This window comes from Taurulus bubalis (genome assembly GCF_910589615.1).
Source record: "Taurulus bubalis genome assembly, chromosome: 4".
NCBI lineage: Eukaryota > Metazoa > Chordata > Actinopteri > Perciformes > Cottidae > Taurulus > Taurulus bubalis.
Window position 1 is genome coordinate 32,968,856 of NC_136592.1, and position 16,624 is coordinate 32,985,479.

Below are 16,624 nucleotides of genomic sequence, written 5' to 3' on the forward strand. Positions count from 1 at the left end.
ACCGACTTTAATTATTTCTGAAAACGAGAGATAAATTTCCAGAAAAAATTGTACACTAATTCAACAGACGTTAGAACCTTGTGCCGCTGCTATTTTGATTTGTTTCTTTAAGTGTTTCTTCTTCTCATCCACGTTGGGTTTTAAAAGATCATACTGCATGCAGTTGGTATATTTGTCTGTTGTTTAGTTCAAACAGTCATAAATTATGAGTTTATGCTTTTATATTATGCAACAACAAAAAGAGCAGCAGGTGGCGGTAGTGCGCCAAGACCGCGCATGTCAGCTGCCACAAGCGAAGAAAAGAAGAGCGAGCGCAGTAGTAGAAGAAGAAGTAGACCACGTGATTCGCACAAACTGGCTGGCAAGATGGCGGTTGTAGTGCGGAGCTTGCAAGACCAGCTCGAAAAAGCGAAGGAAAGCCTGAAAAATGTGGACGATAATATTCGAAAGTTAACGGGACGTGACCCTAATGAATCAAGGTAAAAAAAAATACCCGAGTGTTGGTTTTGTGTTGCTTTTGGCGTATTTCTACTGATACGCTAACCACAGTGCTAGCATCGAAACGAGTAGCGATGTTTGCTAGCATGAGTCGGTTAGCTCGTTAGCAAACATTCTCGTGTCCCTACATTGCGCTGTGTTTGTTGAACGCAACACAATTGTCGCCTTTAACTGCGTCCAAATGGATCCATTTGCCACGCGAAACTAATACAAGTTAACCCGGGACTTTGCTCTCAATCTTGGGAGTGGAGTACCACAAGTGCGCCACCTGGGCAAGGCCCCCTGCAGGCGTGTCACTCCAGATGGACCCGTCTCGTTTCTCGGGCCAACAAAGTAGCTGTGTCGTTGCTGAGAATGTGACTTATTTGTGTTGTTGTTGTTGCCGCTGACATTGTTTTTTTTGTGTTTACAGACCGGGTCAGATCCGTCGGCTCGGCGGCCCCATGGCAGGCCCCGGTGGAGGTAGAGGCAGAGGACTGAACCTGCTGAGGTAAAAGCTCGGATTAGAAGACGGGTTAAGGGGAATTTTGGTGCATGCCACATGTGTGAGTTCGGCTAATTGTAGAATTCTTATGGTCATGGAAAACCTGGAAAAGTCATGGCATTTTAAAATGGTTGTTTCCAGGCCTGGAAAAGTCCTTGAAAACAATTAAATCCCCAAAGCTTTGTAAAAGTCATGTACATGTGTGATATTCATGTGTTCATGTCGTTCATTTACGCTCAGTTTGAAATAATGAATATGCTTTTAAAAGAAAGACTCAAAATATAAGCAAGCAGGCATACATACAGGCATCTATATAAATGTTTATTCTTTTAATCAAACTATTGTCTCATTCATTTGTGTCACTTAAGGTTTAGTGTATGCTTTGTATTCTCATTGTTAGTTTAAATACTACATTTACTCACTTTTTACTGTTTACACCCAGATTTCACTAAATGTTTGCTCATGGAAATTTGGTTTAAAGTCATGGAAAAGTCATTGCCTAATAGATTGGCCACCAAGTGTACAATACGCTCGATAAGTATATGTACAGTGATGCATTTTTACAATTATGCATTTGACGTCTGTCTCCGTCCTTCCCCAGGCGTAGTCTCTCAGACATGGGAAGCAGCGGCCCCCCTGCCAAGCAGAGGGACATCGAAGGAGCCCTGCTGAGGTGAGATGAAAACATTTTCTTTTCAATATGCAATGCCCATCTAACTGTCATACTAACAGCAACTCTGCGCACAATCTCATGCTGGAAAAACATCCCAGGTAGATTAAATCAAACCTGCTGAAAACAAGTTAAGTGAATGGGAAAAACAAATGGACTTCCACTCAATTATCAATACAGTGTAGCGCGTTTAAATAAGTTTATTGGGAAATTAAATGGGTTGCTTGCTTGTATTGCTCGAGGGGATCCAACCACTTTCATTTTGGCATAGCTCATAGACTGCCTCCGGCCAAATGACAATCAGGAAATATGACTACATTTACCCTTTTCTTTAACCAGTGTGTTCAGATCCTGCCAGCCTCGTTAGATATTGATTCACTTTACTGCTGTGTGTTCTGACAGATGTGTCTTAGCCGATAGCTTTGCACATAGAATGTCTGAAGTATTTCTGAGTGTCTTATCTTTGTGTGTCTGCAGGCTGGCGGGGGACCAGCGGGCCAGGAGAGACTCGCGTCACGACAGCGACGCCGAGGATGATGACGATGTCAAAAAGGTACAAAGAAAGAATTAATCTCGACTAAGACAGTCGGTGTTGTTAAAGACAAACAAACCTAACAAATTGGTTTACGTGTTTTCTTCCTTTCTCAGCCGGCGTTGCAGTCGTCTGTAGTAGCTACCTCCAAGGAGAGAACGCGCAGAGACCTCATTCAAGATCAGACCTTGGATGAGAGGGGCAAACAGAGGTAGGACGGCGTGAGCTGCAAGCCCGCGGACAACTTTTTTACATGTAGAGGACAATATGAAGTTGGCTGTAATATATATGTGTGTGTGATGGTGGGGTTGTGCTCTCTTGTTCAGGAATCGGCGTATGTTTGGCCTGCTGATGGGGACCCTGCAAAAATTCAAGCAAGAGTCTCACGTCTCCACAGAGAAGGTGAGGGAAAACCTGTCCACTTTACTCGTGAACTGTTCACTATTGAGGAGCGTCGGCAAAGCAAATATACCGACTTCCTGAATAGTAAATGGACATTACATATTACATGCGCTTATTTTCATCCACAGCACAATGAGAACTATATGCCCCTGAAATATTTTCATCTAATTCTCCTTTTACCGACTAATCTGTCACCGAAACCAGACTGCATAAACCATTTGGTTAATATATGTACTCTGATTTAAAAAGTAATGGATGTCGGCAGGGTTGTCTGTGTTTTGTAATGCACTTAATAATGTATAATATATAGTTATCGCTGTATATCACAACATTTTAAATTGAAGTTGAGAATAGCGTACATAACAATGTTGGGAGACCATCTGCTGGCTCAATAATCATTCAGTGCGTTGATGCTTGAGCACTACAACTGTGCTCCTCTTCCTCTTGAACTCATCCCGTCTTCTCCATCTTCTGCCCCCGCAGCAAAAGCGTCGTACCGAGATCGAGCAGAAGCTCGAGGTTAAGGCGGAGACTGAGAAAAAGAAGGTGGAGACTGATAAGAGGGAGCTGTTTGAAGAGAGGAGAGCCAAGCAGACTGAGCTGAGACTGCTGGAACAGAAAGTGGAATTGGCTCAGCTGGTAAGAAAATACGAGTAGAAACAAAAGACATTGAATTTGGTTATTGGCAGCACTGACGGATTGTTTGCATTTGGAGAGAAATGGCTTGAGAAATGGTGCCATGTTTATGCTATGATTGCATGTAAAAACGAAAGTTTGTACTTTGACAGAATTGTATTTGACCTTCACTTTCCCCCATTGGCAGCAAGAGGAGTGGACCAGCCACAACAATCGTCTGGTGAAATACATTCGTACCAAGACCAAGCCTCATCTCTTCTACGTACCTGGAAAAATATGCTCCGCCACACAGAAACTCCTCGACGACTCCACCAAGAAACTAAATGGTCAGTGTGATTCTTCTTGTTTGGAAAGCATCTTATACATGCGTTTCTTGTGCTGGGGGAGAACTTGTGTTTATCACTTTGTAACCTTTTCGAGTCTGTTTTCTGGACAGGCGTGTTTGAGGAGAGGCGTGAGGCTTTTGCCGAACACCTCAGCAAGATGGAGTCCCGCCCCCGGCGGCAACCAAACCGCGACCAGGATGGCAACATGGCAGCAACAGGGATGGACCACCCGGCGGAGGGTAAGCCAGCAGGTCAGGTAGTCAAGGTGACAGGTAACAAGGGGGATGCAGAGATGGAGGAAGAGGATGAGGAAGATGAGGAGGAGAGGGAGGGGGATAGAAAGGTGACTGAGAAGGATAACAAGGGGGAGGAAGGGAAGAAGGAAGTGTTGAAGGAGGTGGAGATTGAGGTAGAGATGGTGGAGTTGATTGAGGAGGGGACTGAGGAGAAGAATACCGTAGAGGAGGGGGTTAAAGTAGTAGAAGACAGGGGGGGGAAGGGAGAGAAGGAGGCCAGTCCAGAGTCAGAGGAGATGGAGGTGGAGGTAGAGGGCGGGCCAGAGCAGGTGGACAGGAGAAAGGGCGAGGAGAAAGAGACAGACAGTAAACAGGGGCCCACAGACCTCCAAACTAAGAAGACCCAGAACACCCCGTCCTCTGAACCAACCGCAGCCAGCCAAGAAGCACCAAACGGCAGTCACCAGCTCAGCCAAGCAGCAGGGGAGCCGGCAGTGAAGCCCTTTGAGACCCAGGCATCCTCTCCAACCCCAGAACCCCAAATGGCCTTCACGGCTCCTGGGCAGGATATCCCCATCATCCCTGTTCTGGAGGTCCAGAACACTGCAACAAAGAAGCAGGCCGTGGAAGAGAAACCGGGGGACGGAGCACCTCAAAAACTGCCCGATTCCCAGGAGGCCGCCGGCATCCCACCCACACCCTCCAAGCAGGAGGTGGGCAGGAGAGGGAGGAAGAAGGAGAAACAGCCAAAGAAGGGCCGCAGTCATAGCAACAGCTCCACCTCTTCCTCCTCTGGCTCCTCCTCCAGCGGAAGCTCCTCCTCATCCTCCGGATCCAGCCACTCCTCTTCGTCCTCGTCGTCCTCATCGTCCAGCAGCCGAAGTCGTAGCCGAGACGGCGGCAAGCGCAAGAGGAGGCCATCTGACAGGGCCAGGGACCGGAAGAAGGGAGAAGAGAAAAGTCACCGCAAGAGAGGAGGGAGAGACTCCAAGGGGTCGAAGGAGAAGGAGAAGAAGAGGAGCGAGGAAGGACGGAGGTCGTCCCGCAGCGATAGGGATCATAAAGATAGAGACAGGAAGGACAAGAGACGCTGATCGGATGTCAAACGCAGGAACCCGCTGAGGGGAAATCCACCATTCACTTAATGGCACACGAAGAGTTTTTAAACTAGCATTTCTCTTAAAATGTCACGAAGGCCGTTTGAGGTTTTAATATGATTTAGTTTCTTCTCAGTGTAGGGATTTACAAGTTGATGTCAAAAAGGAATTGAAAACAGTGGCTGGCTGGTTATAAATTTAACTTTTTTTTTTTAACTTGGCAAAAGAAATGTAAACTGAACTCTTAGTCAGCGGCGCATCCGTCTCTAATTGGACGAACAGGTTTGACACCTACGAGTTTATTCAAGGCTTAATTTAGTCATGTTATCTTCGACCTGATGTCTGAGTTTAAGAAAAGTCTTCATGACGCAGGGATTGTGTTGAATGTTAACGTTTTTCCATCCTAATCATAATGCCACAGGTAATGGGGAGGAGGGCGTTCTGGTAGCAGTGAGCATTAACTAGTGTTTTAAATGCTATTCATCCTCTTATTTCCACCATTTGGTCAATGTTGAGGCCCTTGTATCTTCCTCACGTTGGTACATGTGTGATTTTTAGCTCAAATGCTGGTTTTTGAAAATGTTTTTTCCATTTTTTTTTTTTTTTTTTTTTTTGTACCGACCTAAAATCTGCTTCAAATTAAAGGTGAGATCTTAGTGGACGTGTGTGGTGTATTTCTTTCCTGCCAATCATTTTAGGGCTGCAAATGTTTTCGGTGTCGACGAAATCTGATTAATTTGTTTGTTGAATGTCGAAATACAGAAAGATTCCATCACAATTCCCCAGAGTCTCAGACCCGATCCCTGAACCCTCAGGCGCTTACTGACGTTAACTGGTTCAGTGTAGGAGACGGAGGGCTTGATGTGGTGTAGATATGAATGGGACAGCACTTTGATGCAAGATATCAAGTCACCATGACAACAAACAAATATTGTATCCAATTGCAGGTATTTATTTTACTTTTTACTCCCTGGTTTAATGTCTTCCACGAGATGAGATGTCTTTTCAAATCTATTTCCAGCGAGGCCAAGCTCAACAATTTCATAACGTCAAGAGACGGCATGCATTACATCGCCATGCTTCTACGGGTAATATGCTTAGTCACATTGCTAGGAATTGTGGGTAATTCCCTTTGGGGAAGTCGGTATCTAATGCTGATTTGCCGGAAGGGTTCATAAAGGGCTTTGTCTGCCAGAGAGCCCTCCAATGCTCTGGCAGTGGGACAGCCCGAAACACTCGGACTTAGCAGGAGAACCGTGTGTGTGAGCTATATTTAGAACGTTTCTACATTTTGACCTTGCAGCTTACAGCTCCCAGTGGTTAGTTTGTGACCTGATTCTGAATTAACCGTAAGACCAATCATCTCTAAGATATTCACTTTCATAAATGCTGATTTTGGCAACTATTTGAATGGGCTCTATGACAATGTCCACATAAGTAGTAAATCACAGTTTAATAGAAAACTCCATACATCCATAAACACCAGAACAAAATGTACAGAATCAAATCTCTCATTCTCATGGTCCTGTTAACGTCAGCAGAGATCCAAATGCGAATTGAAATATTCCCGGTTGAGAGTTCATGATCGAGATCTTTTGGTTATGTCCTCAACTTGAATGGCCACAGCCCTCCACGCGGCTGTTTGCATCTTTCCGTTTTGTTCTTTTAAAGAGTCAACATCTTCAGTTGTCCATGTGTTTCCTGTTGCTTCACTGTTTGGAGAGATGCAACACATTCCTCCTCCACATCTGGACGTTCTACTCAACCCTGTGTTCACTCCGGCTGGTCTGCCAGGTCATTCTGCTCAAAGTATCTGCAGGAAAGAAAAGCAATGGAGCATAATGGCACACGTTATAGCTCACATACTGTATGTAAAATGTTGGCATAATCACTCAAACAAGATACTGGTAGGACTGCATGCTCTTGGCAGCTCTTTCTCTCTTTGCCTTGGGTTGAATACGACTAACCAGACGGCCCTCATGTATTAAATGTCATGTGACCTGACAATATGAACTACTCAATGGAAGATGATACCTGGCAACGAGACAGATGAGCAGGTTGAGGACAGGCAGTGTCTCGTCCTCCTGACTCTCCTGTGGGATCAGAAAAGTAAATAAAATAATGGGTCCAGCGAATAGTACACATTTAAAAAGTACAGTGATGTTTTTCTACTGGAATACGGATTCTATAGCTTTATAAGCTACCATCCTAGGTTGCTACTAATAAATACACAGAGAAAGAGAAGAAGGAGCGAAGGGAGCAGCAAACACATTGGTAGAGGAGGTTGAGTCGCACCACTGTGCTGCGCAGCTGAGCACTTCTCCTGGCCAGCTGTCTGATGCAGGCGTGGGCTTCGGGCAGCAGAGGCTTCTCCAGGCTGGCCAACAAGGCGTACAGCCAGCGACCCTACGCACAGCAGCAAGGAAACGCTGTCACACACGAGGCGTTGGCAACCGATTATTAAAAAAATGTGCAGAGGGAAGTTAACGAACTGAACCCACCAGCTGTGGAACAAACTCGTGTTCCTCAAACCAGCAGATTAGAGTTTCCAACACCATCAGCACAGTGGACTGACGACACAGAGAGCGAGAGAGAGAGAGAGAGAGAGAGAGAGAGAACTATTAAGAATTGGATCTGGGTTCAGAATGTGAGCTCCGTGTGTAAATGAGTAAACTGTTCACCTGGTTCAGTCGGCTGACGATGGTGAGGAATGGAGGGAAGCCCACCTGAGCACAGACACACGTTTCAGTTTTGTTATCACAGATTTATTTTCTTTAAAATATATATATTAGCCCATTACCTAAAATTATTTAAATGTTAGATTGCCATCACAATAACAATAGTTCAATGAATGATTCGTTATCGTTTCCCTCCACACAAGCAGCACACAGGCTACCTTGCTGTAATCCAGCGCCAGCTCTGTTCCAGCATCTGTGTGGCAGGATGCCGTGTCCAGGCAGACCGTCTCCCCTAAACAAAACCTCTTCCAGCCCTCCTCATCTGTCAGATTTGGCTGTCGGACACAGACACACACAGACACACACACACACACACACACACACAAATGCAAGTGTTTTGTCGTGATCGGCATTCGGTTCAAACGGACGCCTCAAATGACCCCTCACCATCCCCTCACCATCCCCTCACCATCTGCACATTGTCGTCCAGAGTGTGGCCGCTCCAGTGACTCCTGTTCTTTGTGATGCTCTGAATGCAAAAGGCAGAATTGTAGTAATAGAATTATCATCATTATATGATTTAGTTTTTTATTCAACCCGGCCAAAGAGCATCATTGCAACACACTTAAAAGCAGGCAAACACCGAGCCAAGACACATGTGACATTACAGCGTTCTAGAGCAGGATAGTTCACTTGTTATAGGCAGCTCAGAGGTTTTGGGGATGTATAATGTACAATGTGATACAAGGTTTGCCATTTTATTAACTAAAGTGTAAAACATGTACTGTAAGATAAGATGTCTTATGGGTTTTGTTTTACCTGTCTGACGTCTGAGAAGGTACCGACTTGGTGCTGCTGCCAACCGAGGCTGGGGGAGAAACCCTCTGGAGCAGCATGGCAGCCCGCCACCTTCAAACAGAAGGAAACATCATCCTCCATGTTTCCCTTCAAACTCATTTTATGGATTTGCATATAAAAATTAAAACAAATCTGCATTGCAGCTGATTAACTCCAACCTCTGATGTTCAAATGACTCACCTAAACAGCACACATGTCTTGAAAGAGGATAATTAGGATATGTACTGCACCGTATGTCTATGCATGGGTTGTTTTTTGTAAATGACGTTTACTCACAGAGGCATTAATTGTTTGTTTCTTCTTCAGTTTCTTGGGGTCAATCTGAGCAACCACCACCTCTGGGCACAGTGACGCCTCCAACCTGTCGAAGAGCATATATTATATACATATAACATAAAACATATGCATACATAAAATGTACATATGCGTAAAATAAGATGTACTGTCACGCTGGCTGTCACGATACAACTCTACTGTCCGAGGTCCACTGGGTCCGTGAACCCATCTAACGTTAGGTCACGAACCCGCTGTTCTCCGCCATTGTTACACTATTTTCCGGCGGTAGCATAAGCGTAGCACGCGGCAGTCACCCCAATTCTCCACTGTCTGAGAAGAAGACACATGAGAATAATGTGAAGTGAACTCACTGGACTTGTCGGAGGTACTCCCGGGGGTTTCTCGGCGGTCCATTCAGGTCCAGGTCCTCCGCACCGGCTCCAAAGTCAACGGGCAGCAGCCTCGGCATTAACTCCTCCACGTCCGACTTCATTGTGAACCGATGGAAAGCGAATTCCTCTCAAGACATGTGAGGTAACACAAACAAAAGTTGTTGCCGGGTCCTGTGTGCTGGTAGAGCGTGTGAAAACTAGCAGCTCCCAAACTTAGGTGGCCATCTTGATTGGAAACGCGGAGTGATGACGTAGGCTCAGTGCGCGGCGGCTGGTTGTTATGGTGACGTGAACGCCACTACGGAGGCTAAAGTCCCCAAAACCTCCACGACGTAGCCAGCACAAATAATCTGCTGCCATGTTTTTTTTATTTTTTATTTAATTTATTCCACGGGGAGAAGTCCATCATAGAAGTTCCTCTGTAATATTGAACTGAAATAAAAATAAAAACAACACCTTTGACCAAGGTGCAGATAATGATGTATTGCAAACAGCTCTTGTGTTAATGATTATCCTCAAGCTAGCCTTGTATCTAATCTCAGCCCTCGCATTTACCATTGAGTCTTCATGACGGCAGCAGCTGGGAGGCAATGTCCACTTGCAGCATAACTAGCAGTTATTTCAGACTTAGTATGGACATTTCCTGTTAAAACAACAAGAATGGCTGTTTCACCGGCACGCAGAATCCTGTGGTGTACTGGCATGGTATTTGTGATTTTACCCCACTTCAGTCTGGGATCGTTGTCAGACTACAAGATCTGTGGGGATTCTGAGTGTCAAAGTAAGTTTTTAATTCTTGTATTGTAGTTTATGATCCGGTGTATATATAATATATGTCTGTCTTTCTAGAAACTTTCTTTATGATGGTGATCTGTGTTGTTGTTTTGTGTGTGTGTGTGTGTGTGTGTGTGTGTGTGTGTGTGTGTGTGTGTGTGTGTGTGTGTGTGTGTGTGTGTGTGTGTGCGCAGGCCTGATCAGCAGAGTTCAGGCCACCAGGGACCACCATGCCGAGGACTGCCGTTTCCTGAGCTTCAGACGAGGAGACACCATTTTTGTTTACCACAAACTGGCTGGGAAGAGAGGAGACCTCTGGGCCGGCAGCGTGAGTCTGACAGCGCCATCGCTCTCTCCTAATTCAAGTTCTGGATTGAGGAGATTAGTCCTGATTATAATACAGAGAGATATCCTAATGTGTGCTGGTTAGGTGAGTAATTTGATCATCAGAGGTTGGAATTAATCAGCTGCAATAATCAGAATCATGCACTGATTGACTAAGACATTGGTTCTCAACCTTTTTTCAGTGATGTACCCCCTACCCCCTAACTAGTGCAAAGCTGAAAAAAAAGATGTAAAACACAGCGGTATGCCATCAGTTTTTGATTTAATATAGAATATATACAATTCAGTTTTCATTTATATTTGATTGAATATTAATTAAATAGCTATTTTAAAGGATTTTTGAATGGATGCTCATTTTAAATATATATATGTTTTAATCTCACGTACCCCCATTTGAGAACCACTGGACTAAGTCATGGTGACTCTGTACCTGATGAACACAAATGTCTGTGAGAGTTCCAGTTCACTTATATGATGGTGTACTTGTGTACGGAAACAGGGCCGAATGAGTGATAGATTGTAAACACTAAGGTATGAATGTGCTGACCCAACATCACCACCTGCATGTGAGTCTTTCACTTAACTGTATAAGAACGGCTCTGCTTTTCAGAGACATGTCATTATTGATTAAGATGGCATTGAGTGGCTTTTGAATGAGATTAGCTTATATAATATATTTAAAAATAACAGAAATTAAATTTCTTCTTCATTTGCAACACTTCAGCCATAAACATAATCATAGCCACTGGGCCTAAAACGAAGTGGGAAACTTTTTCAGGAAATATAAAAAATGCGCTTTGTCCTCTTCATCAGTCTCTCGTTTTCCTCTCCTCTTGATCGCCGTGTGCTCCTTCCCTCCTTCTCTCCTTCTCTCCTTCCCTCCTTCCCTCCTTCTCTCCTTCCCTCCTTCCCTCCTTCCCTCCATTGGTCCACGATGCTGCCGTGGCCTTACAGAACTCTGCTTCCTTTTGCTTTCAGATTGACAAGCAGTTCGGCTATTTCCCGAAGGAAGCGGTGCAGGAGGAGCAGGTTTACGCTGCCACGGAGAAAGTATTGGCAACACAGGTAGTTTGATTTTCAGTAGCTCTTCAGATTATAGACTTCTCTTTCATACAGACTATGCATGTGGTTGCTAATGAATAGAGTGAAATGGTACAGTATTTAACCCCACATTTGTTGCTAAAGTAGTAATGTCGAATCTGTTATTCCTCACTTCTCTTTTTTTCATTCAGAAATCTGATTTCTTCTGCATGGATGAGTTTGGTTACCCCATTGACTCTAGTCATTTGGACGGTGATGCGGACGGTGATCAGAAAAAGCAGGAGTCAGAAACCGCCCACACCACTCCCTACCCCGATGGCACGAGCGCTGAAAGTCCCCCGACATCAGAAGAGCCCTCTGCAGAATCTCCAGTTGCGGCACCGGAAGCTGGCGTAGCCTCGGAAGAAGAGGACGAAAGCAAAAGTGCTGGCGACGCGGCAGCCGGGACTCCCGAGGGATCGCGGGAGACTCCTGCGGCTCGGATGGAACAAGGTGGGTCTGACCCCTCCCCCTCCTCCTGGCTCGGTTCTTCGGTGACAGGGTGGTTAGGTCTGGCTAAAGAGGAAGACGCCGCCGAGATAACAGAGACGCGGGCCGAAGCTTCTGTCGCTTCGTCCGTGACAGGATGGCTGGGGTTCGGAGGAGAAGGGAAACCCGATGACGCTGAGAAAGGTACAGAAGAAGACACAGACAGTGCGAACTCTTTGGCGTCAACCATGACTGGGTGGCTTGGCTTTGGAGGAGGGACAGAAAAAACGTCAGAAAAAGAGCAAGATGAAGAAAGAGAAGATGGCGAGGAACAGGCAGAAAGATTCAGGAGTAGGAGGATGACTCTGGACCTAGAAGGCAGCCAATTACACAAAGAGGAGCGGAAAGAGACGGGGACATTGGATTGGCTGGGAAACGGACTGTCAAGCACGCTGGGGTTCGGATGGACCAATCAGGAGGCAGGGCACGAGGCAACGCCTGAAGGAGAGGAGACAACCCAGGAGGAGGAAGAACAGCCGGCGTCCGGCTCTTGGTTGGATATGGGGATCGGGGACATTTTAGGCTTCGGGAAAGACAAGAAGGAAGTTGAGGAGAGTGCAGGAAGTGGTTTGAAGGGGACAGAAGAGGACACAACCTTTGAACACCCAACAGGCTCAGAGAATGTGGATACCAGTCGATCTCAAAGTGCACTGACAGAGGAGGTAGAGATAGAGACTGCCAATGCATCAAAGGTGGAAGAAACTCCGAAAGACCAAAATGTCCCACCAGAGATCCGAGTCCATCCTGAAACGAACTATAACGGTAAAGGTGCTTCAGAAAGCAGCAAGGACCGTGTCTCACCTGAAGATGCAGCAGCCGAGGTCAACCTAGAAGACATTCCTCTTCAGACCGAGGTCGAGACGACGTCCAAGACTGATGGTGGAATGCCGTCAATGCTCAACAGCAGTAAGGAAGAAGAGGAAGACGGTGCTTCAGATGATCGCAAGAAATCTGCAGAAATGAAAGGTAAATATCATCAGATGCCTAAATCAATAGAAAGTGAGGCTGAGGTTAATAACAGAGAAGGAGGAGGAGACGAGAGTAAAACTGTAAGCGGCAAGGATCAGGATTTTGTGTCTGATGAACCTCTACCTGCTCACAGTGTAGAAACCAATATTGATGGTTCAGATTCACTGGCTATGATCGACAGCACAGAAACAGAGACACCTCAGGGTGAGATCAGACAGGATGGGGAGGCCGGTGAGGGATCATCTCGTTCTACTAATAAAAGTACTGACTGTACTGAAAAGGCTTCAGAGGACAGAAGAACGTTTTCCACCAGTGAGAGCACAACACCGATGGAAAACAGTGCAGATCAGGACTCAGTGTCTCAAGGTGTTGGTGATTCACACGAGCTAAAGGAAACTGTTCAAGAAACTCAGAGACACAGTGACGAAAACAATCAGCCAGTTCAAACTGAGACGATTGAGTTTGGGAAATACATTTTGAATGAAAGTGGTCTCAAGTCAGCTACAGACTCTGGAAGAGAGACTCAGACTGAGGAAGTGGGGTCAAAGGAAGCGGGAAAGCAGGAGGAGATAGAACGGTTAAAGGGAGAGGGGAAATGGCAGGATGTGAAAGAAATAAAAAAAGAGGAGAAACAGGAAGTGGAGGAGATAAAGGAAGTAGGGAAACAGGAGGAAGTGGAGGAGATAAAGGAAGTGTGGAAACACGAGGAAGTGGAGGAGATAAAGGAAGAGGGGAACCAGGAGGAAGTGGAGGCGATAAAGGAAGTAGGGAAACATGAGGAAGTGGAGGAGATAAAGGAAGTAGGGAAACATGAGGAACTGGAGGAGATAAAGGAAGTAGGGAAACATGAGGAAGTGGAGGAGATAAAGGAAGTAGAGAAACAGGAGGAAGTGGAGGAGATAAAGAAAGTAGAGGAACAGGAGGAAAGGAAGGAGATAAAGGAAGAGGGGAAACAAGAGGAAAAGAAGGAGATAAAAGAAGAGGGGAAACAAGAGGAAGTGGAGGAGATAAAGGAAGTAGAGAAACAGGAGGAAATGGAGGAGATAAAGGAAGTGTGGAAACAGGAGGAAGTGGAGGAGATAAAGGAAGTAGAGAAACAGGAGGAAGTGGAGGAGATAAAAGAAGAGGGGAAACAGGAGGAAGTGGAGGAGATAAAGGAAGTAGAGAAACAGGAGGAAGTGGAAGAGATAAAAGAAGAGGGGAAACAGGAGGAAGTGGAGGAGATAAAGGAAGAGGGGAAACAGGAGGAAGTGGAGGAGATAAAGGAAGTAGGGAAACATGAGGAAGTGGAGGCGATAAAGGAAGTAGGGAAACATGAGGAAGTGGAGGAGATAAAGGAAGTAGGGAAACATGAGGAAGTGGAGGAGATAAAGGAAGTAGGGAAACATGAGGAAGTGGAGGAGATAAAGGAAGTAGAGAAACAGGAGGAAGTGGAGGAGATAAAGAAAGTAGAGAAACAGGAGGAAAGGAAGGAGATAAAGGAAGAGGGGAAACAAGAGGAAAAGAAGGAGATAAAAGAAGAGGGGAAACAAGAGGAAGTGGAGGAGATAAAGGAAGTAGAGAAACAGGAGCGGTTAAAGGGAGAGGGGAAACGGCAGGATGTGAAAGAAATAAAAAAAGAGGAGAAACAGGAAGTGGAGGAGATAAAGGAAGTAGGGAAACAGGAGGAAGTGGAGGAGATAAAGGAAGTGTGGAAACAGGAGGAAGTGGAAGAGATAAAGGAAGTAGAGAAACAGGAGGAAGTGGAGGAGATAAAGGAAGTAGAGAAACAGGAGGAAGTGGAAGAGATAAAAGAAGAGGGGAAACAGGAGGAAGTGGAGGAGATAAAGGAAGAGGGGAAACAGGAAGAAGTGGAGGAGATAAAGGAAGAGAGGAAACAGGAGGAAGTGGAGGAGATAAAGGAAGAGGGGAAACAGGAAGAAGTGGAGGAGATAAAGGAAGAGGGGAAACAGGAAGAAGGGAAGGAGATAAAGGAAGAGAGGAAACAGGAGGAAGTGGAGGAGATAAAGGAAGAGGGGAAACAGGAAGATGGGAAGGAGATAAAGGAAGAGGGGAAACAGGAGGAAATGGAGGAAATAAAGGAAGAAGGGAAACCGGAAGAAGGGAAGGAGATAAAGGAAGAGGGGAAACAAGAGGAAGTGGAGGAGATAAAAGAAGTAGAGGAACAGGAGGAAGGGAATGAGATAAAGGAAGAGAGGAAGCAGCAGGAGTTCAAAGAGGAAAAGCAGGCGGAGGGGGAAGAATTAAAAGGAGCGGAGTTAAAGGAGGTAGAAGGAGTTAAGGAACAAGATACTAAAGAGGATGAAGAAAAACAAGCAGAGCCTCATTTTGAGGAAGAGATGGAAAACAGCCTCCACTCTTTACCTCACGCTAAGAAAGACAAGAACAGTCTGGAGCCAGAGAGCGACGGGAAAGAGACACAAGACGAGAACAGCTCGTCCACGCGGACTGAAGAGAGCCGGACCGAAGACCCGCCGATGGAGGAAGAGGAGAGAGAGGAAGAAAAGGTCAGGGGTGAAGTGAAAGAGGAGGAGGTTGAGCTGTTGAGGAGGAGCAAAGGGGAAGAGGGGACCCTTACATGTTCAAATGACCTTTGTCCTCAGGCTAGCAAAGACAGAGTTGTAAAGGACGGAGATGGAAATGATCCTGAGAATATGTTGAGCTCAATTGAGGAAGGGGCAGTGGAGACAGGGAAGCAAAATCCAATGGCCGACAATTATCAAATATTACCAGACAGGGTAGGAGCGAGTCAGCCGGTACCGGCTGAAGGCGAGGAGAAGGATGAGGATGGAGTACTGGTGGAGGAAGAGAAGGAAGAGAAAAGAGATTCAGATGAGAGCGCAGATCCACTTGCACTTGGCCAGACAACGGAGAACACAGAAGATGAGCAGCTGCATTCCCGTGAGGCCCACAACACTGAGCTTGGAGACTCTGAAACCATCAGCACCGAGGTTACCGCTGAGAAGGAAACAGAGCTTGAAAGCCCGGCTGTGACGTCCGAACAAAGTGCTCCGTCAGACGGTCACAATCCAGGGCCAGGAGCGCCTGGAAGTAATGGAGCGTTCGGCCTTTTCAAAAACGCCTTTAACTTTTTTGGATCGCCCATCACCGAAACTGAGGGATCCAAAGAGTCTTCCCCGGGTTTGGGTTCTGATGCAGGCGACACATCCGCGGTCCAAGCCTCTCTCCCTCCTGAGCGAGCACTGGATGTAACCACTGCTTCGGGTCAGGTTTACATGCAAGATTTGCACACTTCCCCTCCTGTTGCGGAGACCCGGACATCACCTCCGACCCCAACGGGGGGTCGATCTCACCCCACGGAAAGCCCCCTCCAGACTAAAACCCTCGCCCCACACTACAAGAACCTCCTCGCTCACATGAGCGCGGACGAGGCGACCGTTCTGCTGGAGCTCTTCGGGCGACACAAGCTGCAATTTTTGGATTACGTGTTGGGGAGCAAGGGACCCACGACCGGTGACCCCGATAACGATGGCTCGATATTGCTGGATATAGAGAGGCTTCTGGGTCATCACAGGGAGGCTCTGATGGCGCCCAGCGCGAGGCTCGCGGACGCACCGCGGGAGGTCAAGGAAAAGACCAGAGCGCTCATCGCACTTCAGAAGCTAGAAGTGCTGCTGGCCAGAGTGAGAGAGACTTTCAGCACAGGTGAATCAGACATCAGCAGCACACACCAAGTATTCTTCATGGCCACGAATATATTCTTGAAGTTACTTTGATATTTTGTATTCAAGTGTGGGTTTTTAACTTGCAATGACTTCAATCCGAGTGCATGTGTGTTCCCTGTTCAATGCAGCCGGGGCCAGCTGTGTCGGGGGATCCTGTTCAACTCACGGCGAAGGTGAGGAGGATTCCTCTGAGGGC

At 46.3% G+C, this 16,624-nt stretch overlaps 2 protein-coding genes across 2 annotated transcripts; one reads left to right on the top strand and one right to left on the bottom strand.

The window, feature by feature from the left end:
• The first annotated feature begins 346 nt into the window (after positions 1-346).
• pnn (pinin, desmosome associated protein) lies at positions 347-5,542 on the top strand. Its single transcript, XM_079217582.1, has 9 exons — positions 347-479; positions 911-988; positions 1,584-1,655; positions 2,130-2,205; positions 2,301-2,395; positions 2,511-2,586; positions 3,070-3,225; positions 3,410-3,548; positions 3,659-5,542. The coding sequence occupies exons 1-9, from the start codon at positions 367-369 to the stop codon at positions 4,876-4,878; spliced, it is 2,025 nt and encodes a 674-aa protein (XP_079073708.1). The 5' UTR covers positions 347-366; the 3' UTR covers positions 4,879-5,542.
• A 664-nt stretch (positions 5,543-6,206) lies between these two features.
• On the bottom strand, positions 6,207-9,186 carry gemin2 (gem (nuclear organelle) associated protein 2; the record flags this gene model as incomplete). Its single annotated transcript, XM_079216418.1, has 10 exons — positions 6,207-6,694; positions 6,916-6,974; positions 7,177-7,287; positions 7,383-7,451; positions 7,563-7,607; positions 7,778-7,894; positions 8,029-8,088; positions 8,379-8,468; positions 8,694-8,778; positions 9,065-9,186. The coding sequence occupies 10 exons, from the start codon at positions 9,184-9,186 to the stop codon at positions 6,655-6,657; spliced, it is 798 nt and encodes a 265-aa protein (XP_079072544.1). The 3' UTR covers positions 6,207-6,654.
• Positions 9,187-16,624: the final 7,438 nt, after the last annotated feature.

Bases quoted from the DNA above. Each gene is read 5' to 3' on its own strand.
- pnn (XM_079217582.1), top strand. From the start codon at position 367: ATGGCGGTTGTAGTGCGGAGCTTGCAAGACCAGCTCGAAAAAGCGAAG. The intron at 989-1,583 runs GTAAAAGCTCGG...GTCCTTCCCCAG, and splicing joins AGAGGACTGAACCTGCTGAG to GCGTAGTCTCTCAGACATGG. The intron at 2,206-2,300 runs GTACAAAGAAAG...TTCCTTTCTCAG, and splicing joins ATGATGACGATGTCAAAAAG to CCGGCGTTGCAGTCGTCTGT.